General features: G+C 50.4%; 1 protein-coding gene across 1 annotated transcript in view; it reads left to right on the top strand.

Moving 5' to 3' along the window:
- The first annotated feature begins 225 nt into the window (after nt 1–225).
- The window catches only part of NDUFAF3 (NADH:ubiquinone oxidoreductase complex assembly factor 3), a 31,888-nt gene continuing 21,369 nt past the window's right edge, over nt 226–10,744 (top strand). Inside the window, exons 1-3 of the mRNA XM_078776337.1 lie at nt 226–525; nt 4,896–5,088; nt 5,321–5,387. Of these exons, the coding sequence (XP_078632463.1) occupies nt 464–525; nt 4,896–5,088; nt 5,321–5,387 (322 nt within the window). The 5' untranslated portion in view covers nt 226–463. The remainder of the gene's footprint in view (nt 526–4,895; nt 5,089–5,320; nt 5,388–10,744) is intronic.

Here is a 10,744-nt window from a genome sequence, read left to right as displayed (position 1 = left end):
CTCCTTGTAAACTAATGCTGTAGTAAGTGCTTCATTAAGCGACAGTGCCTGATGAAGCTTGCCTTTGACATTGTACTGTAATGTAAGCCGCGTTGGGTTAGTGCGTGACAGTAGCTCCATTCTTTAGCTGAACTCTGCGAGTTAAGACTCCTTTCTTAATCTCAGTAGTATGTGAAGTTTTGTAAAAGTACGTTTTACGACAAATAATTTTTAGATATGAAATATATTGCAATGGAAAATAGGAAATGGGGAAGGGCGGGAAATCCGGTTTCAGCTTTCTCAAGAAAAATTGTTAAACAAGTCTTCTGAGTTCTGATAATGAATTGTGTTTTGTCTTCAATATGACGATTAAAAACGTGTTTAATATTAGCTATAGCTGTAGAAGTTGAAATACCATTCTAGGGAATTAAATTATCAGAGGAAGTAAGATCATAGTGAGTGAATAAACGAATGAATAAGGCACATGGCTCTACTTTCAAGGTCGCTCCAATGGTTTCGGAGTTCGCACATCACGAATGTATTCAGGTGTGATGCACATGGCTTATTAAAACCACTTTGATGTTATTATAGTATGATGCAAATACATAAATCCCCGATCGGTTTTGTAATTTTGATATTAACTTTCGTAACGATGTACGTTTGTCGTTAACATTTTATTTCGTGTAGGCCTAAAATTGCATGTGGAGGGAGATATCACACATGATCTGCTCACGTTCGTCTCAGCTTTACTCAATCCCTACTCTGCACACCCCTCCAACACCTCCGCCCACCCCCTCCAACACCTCCGCCCACCCCCTCCAACACCTCCGCCCACCCCCTCCAACACCTCCGCCCACCCCCTCCAACGCCTCCGCCCACCCCCTCCAACGCCTCCGCCCACCCCCTCCAACGCCTCCGCCCACCCCCTCCAACGCCTCCGCCCACCCCCTCCAACACCTCCGCCCACCCCCTCCAACACATCCGCACACCCCCTCCATCACCTCCGCACACCCCCAACACATCCGCGCACCCCCTCCAACACATCCGCACACCCCCTCCATCACCTCCGCACACCCCCAACACATCCGCACACTCCCTCCAACACATCCGCACACTCCCTCCAACACATCCGCACACTCCCTCCAACGCCTCCACACACTTCCTCCAACACATCCGCACACTCCCTCCAACACATCCGCACACTCCCTCCAACACATCCGCACACTCCCTCCAACACATCCGCACACTCCCTCCAACGCATCCGCACACTTCCTCCAACACATCCGCACACTCCCTCCAACACATCCGCACACTCCCTCCAACACATCCGCCCACCCCCTCCAACACATCCGCATACCCCCTCCAACACCTCTGCCCACCCCACCAACACATCCGCCCACCCCCTCCAACACATCCGCACACCCACTCCAACACTTCCGCACACCCCCAACACATCCGCACACCCCCTCCAACGCCTCCGCACACTCCCTCCAACACATCCGCACACTCCCTCCAACACATATGCACACTCCAACACATCCGCCCACCCCCTCCAACACATCCGCACACACCCTCCAACACCTCCGCCCACCCCCACCAACACATACACCCACCCCCTCCAACACATCCACACACTCCCTCCAACACATCCGCACACTCCCTCCAACGCCTCCGCACACTTCCTCCAACACATCTGCACACTCCCTCCAACACATCCGCACACTCCCTCCAACACATCCGCACACTCCCTCCAACGCATCCGCACACTCCCTCCAACACATCCGCACACTCCCTCCAACACATCCGCCCACCCCCTCCAACACATCCGCATACCCCCTCCAACACCTCTGCCCACCCCACCAACACATCCGCCCACCCCCTCCAACACATCCGCACACCCACTCCAACACTTCCGCACACCCCCAACACATCCGCACACCCCCTCCAACGCCTCCGCCCACCCCCACCAACACATCCGCCCACCCCCTCCAACACATCCGCACACCCCCTCCAACACCTCCGCACACCCCAAGCACATCCGCACACCCCATCCAACACCTCCGCACACTCCCTCCAACACATCCGCGCACCCCTCCAACACATCTGCACACTCCCTCCAACACATCCGCATACTCCCTCCAACACATCCGCACACCCCCTCCAACACCTCCGCACACCCCCAACACATCCGCACACCCCCTCCAACACATCCGCACACCCCCACCAACACATCCGCACACCCCCTCCAACACATCCGCCCACCCCCACCAACACATCCGCACACCCCCTCCAACACATCCGTGCACCCCCTCCAACACATCCGCGCACCCCTCCAACACCTCCGCACACTCCCTCCAACATATCCGCACACCCCCACCAACACATCCGCACACCTCCTCCAACACATCCTCCCACCTTCTCCAACACATCCGCACACCCCCACCAACACATCCGCGCACCCCCACCAACACATCCGCGCACCCCCACCAACACATCCGCCCACCCCCACCATCACATCCGCCCACCCCCTCCAACACATCCGCCCACCCCCTCCAACACATCTGCACATCCCCTCCAACACATCCGCACACCCCCAACACATCCGCACACCCCCTCCAACACATCCGCCCCCCCCCCCCCCAACACCTCCGGACACCCCCTCAAACACCTCCGCACACCCCCTCCAACACATCCGCCCACCCCCTCCAACACATCCGCACACACCCTCCAACACCTCCGCCCACCCCCACCAACACATACACCCACCCCCTCCAACACATCCACACACCCCCTCCAACACCTCCGCACACCCCCAACACATCCGCACACCCCCTCCAACACCTCCGCACACCCCCTCCAACACCTCCGCACACTCCCTCCAACACCTCCGCACACTCCCTCCAACACATCCGCACACTCCCTTCAACACATCCGCCCCCCCCCCCCTCCAACACATCCGCACACCCCCTCCAACACCTCCGCACACTCCCTCCAACACATCTGCACACTCCCTCCAACACATCTGCACACTCCCTCCAACACATCTGCACACCCCCTCCAACACATCTGCACACCCCCTCCAACACATCTGCACACCCCCTCCAACACATCTGCACACCCCCTCCAACACCTCTGCACACCCCCTCCAACACATCCGTGCACCCCCTCCAACACATCCGCGCACCCCTCCAACACCTCCGCACACTCCCTCCAACATATCCGACCACCCCCACCAACACATCCGCGCACCCCCACCAACACATCCGCGCACCCCCACCAACACATCCGCCCACCCCCTCCAACACATCTGCACACCCCCTCCAACACCTCCGCACACCCCAAGCACATCCGCACACCCCATCCAACACCTCCGCACACTCCCTCCAACACATCTGCACACTCCCTCCAACACATCCGCATACTCCCTCCAACACATCCGCACACCCCCTCCAACACATCCGCCCACCCCCTCAAACACATCCGCACACCCCCTCCAACACCTCCGCACACCCCCAACACATCCGCACACCCCCTCCAACACCTCTGCCCACCCCCACCATCACAGCCGCCCACCCCCTCCAACACATCCGCCCACCCCCTCCAACACATCTGCACATCCCCTCCAACACATCCGCACACCCCCAACACATCCGCACACCCCCTCCAACACATCCGTTCACCCCCTCCAACACATCCGCACCCCCCCCCCCCCCACCAACACATCCGCACACTCCCTCCAACACATCCTCACACCTCCTCCAACACATCCACACACCCCTCCAACACATCCGCACACCCCCTCCAACACATCCACACACCCCCCACCAACACATCCACACACCCCCTCCAACACATCCGCACATCCCCTCCAACACATCCGCACTCCCCCTCCAACACATCCACCCACCCCCACCAACACATCCGCACACCTCCTCCAACACATCCTCCCACCTTCTCCAACACATCCTCCCACCTTCTCCAACACATCCTCCCACCTTCTCCAACACATCCACACACCCCCTCCAACACATCCGCACATCCGCACACCCCCTCCAACACATCCGCCCACCCCCACCAACACATCCGCACACCCCCTCCAACACATCCACACACCCCCTCCAACACATCCGTGCACCCCCACCAACACATCTGCGCACCCCCTCCAACACATCCGCCCACCAACACATCCGCCCACCAACACATCCTCCCACCCCCACCAACACATCAGCACACTCCCTCCAACACATCCACACAGCCCCTCCAACACATCCGCACACCCCCTCAAACACCCACCTCTACACAACTCCTCCAACACCCACCTCCACACCCCCTCTTCCATCCACCTCTACACACCCTCTTACATCCACCTGTACACACCCTCTTACATCCACCTGTACACACCTCCTCTACCCACCTGTACACACCTCCTCAACCCACCTCTATACACCTCCTTTCACCCAACACTACGCACCCCTCCTCTACCCACCTCCACACACCTCCACCGACCTCAACACACCCCACTTCTACATACCTCCTCCATCCACCTCCACACACCCCCTCCTCCACCCATCTCTAAACAACCCATCCTACACACACACTCCACACACACCGCTCTAACCATTCCTCCACCACTCCTCCACCCTCTTTGCCCCTCTACACATTCATCCACCCCCTTTCCACCCTTCCCCCTTCATACAGCCCACTTCTCCCAACACTCCTCCACCACTTCACCACCCTCCCCCCTCCACATACACCCACACACCTGTGAAACCCAATGACTTTTAAAAGCACAAGTTTTTTGAGATTTGCATTTAAACTTGGCATTTGATTGTATTATTTGGAATTTCCTGTATACATTGATTTGTGATGAGCATTGAAATTGTTCCTGCATACTATTTATTACTGTGTCACTCCAGGCAGCGGCTCCGTGCTTGCAGCACAAACGTCTCTGATGATGAGTTCTACCAAAGAACCACAGTGATGATGCTTAAGCGAGACTCGGCTGACATGGTGTTCGTGGACAGCTACAGCCCTATGGGATTTGTCATTAATGGCAACTCCGTTACGGGTCCTTGTGCTCTCATTCCCAATGCCATCCTGCAGTGGAATGTCCGTTTGTGTCTTTGCTTTTCCACTTTACATGATGGAAGTTCAGTTCAAATCCTTTAAAAACCACCTGAAGTCGCGTCGTTTGATATTTGTAGTGTTCATTTTATTTGTCGTATCTTGTATTGCCTGAAGTGATATTCTGATGTGTTTGCTACGATTGTGCATTTTCTGAAAAATTTTCTTTGGTAATTCAATGTATGCATAAATAATAGTGTCTTTCTGTGCTGTCTAGGTTAGGGATTGGAGGGATATCAATGAGGAAAGCCTTTCCTTGTTCTACCTCATTGAGCCACGATTAGGTAAGCTGAGCTGACCCATATAAACGGATGGTCTCTCAATCTCTGTCCGTGTGCACTGCTGTTGTTGAGCAAAGATGCTTCTGCACAACTTCAATCAAAATCTACACTGAGCTGTCCAACAACATGTTTGTACCCAGACCAGTTCATTCCATAGTACAATTTTGCTTTTACGCCACCTTTCAGAGGGGTTTTGTGTCATACTCGTGTGGTGATGTGTTTTGTTTTCATTATACTAGAATATAAGACCCGTCAATTCGCTGACGGGAATACCAATATTTGTGTAATTGGAGGGAAAAAAAAAGAAGTATTTTCTTAATGGGGAAAAAATAAAAGAAGCCGGTTTATAGATACCGGGCCGAGCTATACACTCAGGGAGCGAAGAGATTATTAACAAGTAAAGATACATTCAAAGTACACCGCCCCCATGCCAAATAATTAAATATCCTACAGTCCTACAGCCCCCAGCAATACCGCAGTGCAGCTCATAGGGACCACATTGGGAGGGAGAGGTGCACAATAATTGATTGATTAATTGCATAATTAAAATCAATAAAAGATTATCATAAAATATTTTCTTAATCAATTGACTAATAGCATAATCAAACCACAAGTGCTTCATCCGAAGATGTATCTTTCAGAAATTTAATGGAATAAGTCATTAATAAAAAAATTAAATAATTAATTGATTAATCAATAAATAATTAATCGATTAAATGATTATTCAATAAATCAAAAATACCCTTTACAGCCAAATCACTTGGTCATTGTCATGTTCAAATATCAGCTTCCTAGCTCAAAAGGTGCCTGAGATATTGCCCAGATGAGAAAGAAAATAAATAAATGATTAATAATGAAAATAAATGAATAATAATCATAATTTTTTTTGAATAATTCATCAATTGGCTCATAGAACACATAAACCACCACCATTTCATCCGAATCTGTAACTAAAAAAAAATAAAAAATTAGTCATTAATCAAATAATTAAATAATTAATTGATTAATTGATTAATCAATAAATCAAAAATAGCTTTTGCAGCCAAATCACTTGGTCATTGGCATGTCCAAATATCAGCTTCCTAACTCAAAAGGTGCCTGAGATAATGCCCAGAAGAGAAAGGAAATTGATATGTACTTAATTAATCGCGAATAATTAAATAACTCATCAATTAATTGATTAATCAAAAAACCAAAAAATACAGTTTTTGACAAATTACCTGCTCACTATTGTGCCAAAATTTCAGCTTCCTAGTTCAAAGGATGGCTGATATATCGCCCGGACAATCAAACAAGAAAGAAAACAAACAAGAAAACAAACAACCAGAGTGAAAACTGATTACCCCCTTTCAGCGTGCGTCATTGCCGAGCCCCCTTCGGTGCCTGGCAATGACGTTATGCAGCGCCTGGAGATGGCATAGGAAAGGTGCCGTGTACAATAGGATATTCATCACTGCATGTTTAGATGCTGAATTCCGAATAATATACAACAACTGTGGTAGGAGGAGACCTAAATGGACATGTGGGAAGGAGTATTGATGGTTTTGAGGGAGTTCATGGGGGTTACGGATATGGTGTGAGAAATGGAGAAGGTGAAAGGATTTTGGAGTTTACTGATGGAGCTGATTTGTTGATTTGTAATACTCAGTTCCAGAAAGAGGATAATAAGCTTGTTACATACACGTCAGGTGGGTCGACGACAACCGTTGACTACCTGATGGTGTGTAGGCGAGATAGGGGGCACCTCCGGGACACAAAGGTGATCCCGGGGGAGGAGGCTGTTTCACAGCACCACTTGGTTGTCTGCGACGTAAGGGTGAAAGGTGCGAGGAGAGCTCGGCGGTTGAAGTACCAACCGAGAATGAAGGTGTGGAGGTTGAAAGAGGTGACAGTAAGGGAGGCATTAAAAGAGAGGCTGAGTAGGGTCGAGGATGATGTGGTTGAGCTTGAAAGTGGTTGGATGTCAATGAAAGCTAGTCTGTTGGGAGCCGTTGGCGAGGTATGTGGATGGACAAAAGGACCACCGAGGCACTCGGAAACATGGTGGTGGGATGAAGTTGGAAAGAGGATTGACGTGAAGAGGAAGAAGTTCAAGGAGTGGCAGAAGGCGAAGGGTACGGGAGCAGAAACAGCAGAGCATGAAAGTTATAAGGCAGCCAGGAAGGCTGCAAAGAAAGAGGTAGCAAAGGCGCAGGAGGCATGTAGGAAAATGTTCGGAGAACGCTTGGATTCGGAAGAGGGTCAGAGAGCGGTATTCAGGATTGCAAAGCAGATAGCGAAAGAGAGGTGTGATGTGATGGGGGTGAGTTGCTTGAAGGATGAAGTGGGACAAATCATTGTCGACCCAGATGGAATTAAAGGAAGATGGAAAAGATATATGGAAATGCTGTTGAATACAGAGAATGAATGGGATGGCATCTTAGAGAGTAACCCAGTTTTAGGACCGGCAGAGAAGATAACTGAGAAGGAAGTTGAGGAAGCGATAAAAGCAATGAAGGGTAGAAAAGTGGGAGGGCCGACGGGAGTTGTGGGAGATATGTTGAAGGCAGCAGGAAGTTGGGGTGTGAAGAGAATGACAGAGATCTGTAATCTGGTGGTGAAAGAAGGCCGCAATCCAGTGGATTGGGAACTGAGTACCCTCGTCCCTCTATACAAGGGGAAAGGTGACCCTCTGCAGTGTGGCTCGTACCGAGCGATAAAGTTATTGGAGCATGGAATGAAGGTATTGGAAAGGGTGTTGGAGAGGAGGATAAGGAAGAAAGTGAAGATCGACGAAATGCAGTTTGGATTCATGCCAGGAAGAGGAACGACAGACGCGCTTTTCATTGTGAGGCAGTTGCAGGAGAAGTACATGGAGAAGAGGAAGAAGTTGTTTCAAGGGTTTGTTGATCTGGAGAAAGCATTCGATAGGGTACCACGCAAAGTTTTGACATGGGCATTGAGGAAGTTAGGAGTGGAGGAATGGTTGATCAGAGTAGTGATGGCTATGTACAAAAGAGCGCGCACAGCTGTAAGGACGAAGGACGGGAACAGTGGTGAGTTTGAGGTGAAGGTGGGAGTGCATCAGGGGTCGGTCCTAAGTCCACTACTATTTGTAGCTGTGATGGAGGTGCTGGCTCAGAACGTAAAGGAGGGTTTACCGTGGGAGTTGTTGTATGCAGATGATCTGGTGTTGATTGCGGAAAGTATGGATGGACTGAAGGAAAAGATGAACACGTGGAAGGAATGTATGGAGACAAAAGGTCTGAAGGTGAATATCGGAAAGACGAAGGTGATGGCAAGTGGTAAAGCATGTGGTGAGGTGGAAAGAACTGGGAAGTGGCCCTGTGCTGTGTGTAGGAAGGGTGTCGGAGTGAACTCCATTCAATGTACAATGTGCGCTGAGTGGGTTCATCAAAAATGTAGTGGTCTGAGAGGGTCATTAACCAGTGTGGCAGCTACATTCAAGTGTAAGGTGTGCACAGAGGGAGCTGCAGATGGAGGAGATGTTGAGTTGGATCTTGGAGACGGCGTGAAGCTGGAAGGTGTGAAAACATTTTGCTACCTCGGAGACATGCTGAATGGAGAAGGTGGATCAGACTCGGCAACGGTTGCTCGAGTGAGATGTGCATGGAAGAAGTTTCGGGAACTGAGTGGCGTGCTGATGATGAGGGGAGTGTCGTTGAAGCTGAAGGGAAAGGTGTATGCTGCATGTGTGAGAAGTGTTATGATTTATGGGAGCGAGACATGGGTAATGAACGTAGAGCAGCAACGAAGGTTGGAAAGGGTGGAAATGCGAATGGTTCGACGGATGTGCGGAGTATCGTTGAGAGAGAGGAAGACAAATTATGAATTGCGAAAGATGATGGGAATAGAGCCTGTAATTGATGCTGTGAAGAGGAACAGGTTGAGATGGTTTGGTCATGTGTTGAGGAAGGATGAAAGTGACTGGTTGAGAAGAGTGATGGAAATGAATTAGAAGGAAGCAGAGGACGGGGAAGACCGAGAAAGACTTGGCTAAAGATGGTGGAAGAAGAAATGCGGGCAAGGGGGTTAACAAGGGGAGATGCAGAAAATAGGGAAAAATGGAGAAGATTGTCAAGGGCACCGCAAGGCTAACCCCCGCTCTAGCAGGGAAAATGGCCTTTAAAATGCATGTTGTGTTGTTGTATACAACAACACACTAATAGTCTAGTAGGAAGACTAGGTCCCTCTGCACCCCCCGGAGATATACTTCTAATCAGTGTTTCTAGATTGGAAAAAATGTGTAGAAAATGACTAGCTATGGCCCCAAGCTGAAAAAATGTCCCACATACCATTTTTATGCAAATTACTGCTGCAAATTTTATGCAAAATTATGCAAATTTTATGCAAATTTTTGATGAGGAGTAGAGTTGAGGGGTCTTTGAGGGCTTCATCGAGGTGCTCTCGGTTGCAAGACTGGGTCATTCTGAGAAGCACAGCAGGGTCAGAGATCATGATGTTCTCCTCCTCAGTGAATCTCTCCATCAACAGCCTCTCCATTGCCTCACACACTGTTTTGAGGCAAAAGAGGGACTTTGCGTAGGCCTTTCCACTGAGAACACCTTTGAGAGATCCACTTGTTACTAGTTGTGCCTCAAAGAGAATCTCTGCATATCCAGAACCACGCATCTTGTGTCCAGTGAGCATCCCGATGTAGTTCATGGATGTGTGGAAGGGTCCAATCGTTACTACATGACTAGCAAATTCATTTGGCCAGCGCCAGATGATGGGAAGGGCTTTCATGCAGACACCCAGATCAAATGTATTCAGGACCCATCTCTGACCCACCTCAGCAGTTGCTGCCTCGGAACGCTTCAGTAGCTCACGAACAACTGCGTTGTCTGTGATCGGTTGGTGGATAGGCGTGCAGTAGTCGACTGTTGATTTGCTGGGTGGGGGAGAACCAGTTGCAGAGGTGAAACCCCCTAGCCCAGGCACAGGCTGCAGGCCATTGCCATGCCATGCAGGCACCAGGCACAGACCGATCACAGACAACGCAGTTGTTCGTGAGCTACTGAAGCGTTCCGAGGCAGCAACTGCTGAGGTGGGTCAGAGATGGGTCCTGAATACATTTGATCTGGGTGTCTGCATGAAAGCCCTTCCCATCATCTGGCGCTGGCCAAATGAATTTGCTAGTCATGTAGTAACGATTGGACCCTTCCACACATCCATGAACTACATCGGGATGCTCACTGGACACAAGATGCGTGGTTCTGGATATGCAGAGATTCTCTTTGAGGCACAACTAGTAACAAGTGGATCTCTCAAAGGTGTTCTCAGTGGAAAGGCCTACGCAAAGTCCCTCTTTTGCCTCAAAACAGTGTGTGAGGCAATGGAGAGGCTGTTGATGGAGAGAT

This window comes from Myxine glutinosa, chromosome 4, assembly GCF_964187855.1.
Source record: "Myxine glutinosa chromosome 4, kmMyxGlut1.1, whole genome shotgun sequence".
Taxonomy (NCBI): Eukaryota; Metazoa; Chordata; class Myxini; order Myxiniformes; family Myxinidae; genus Myxine; species Myxine glutinosa.
Note: the sequence above shows the minus strand (reverse complement) of the source record. Positions and strands in the feature narration are given on the sequence as shown.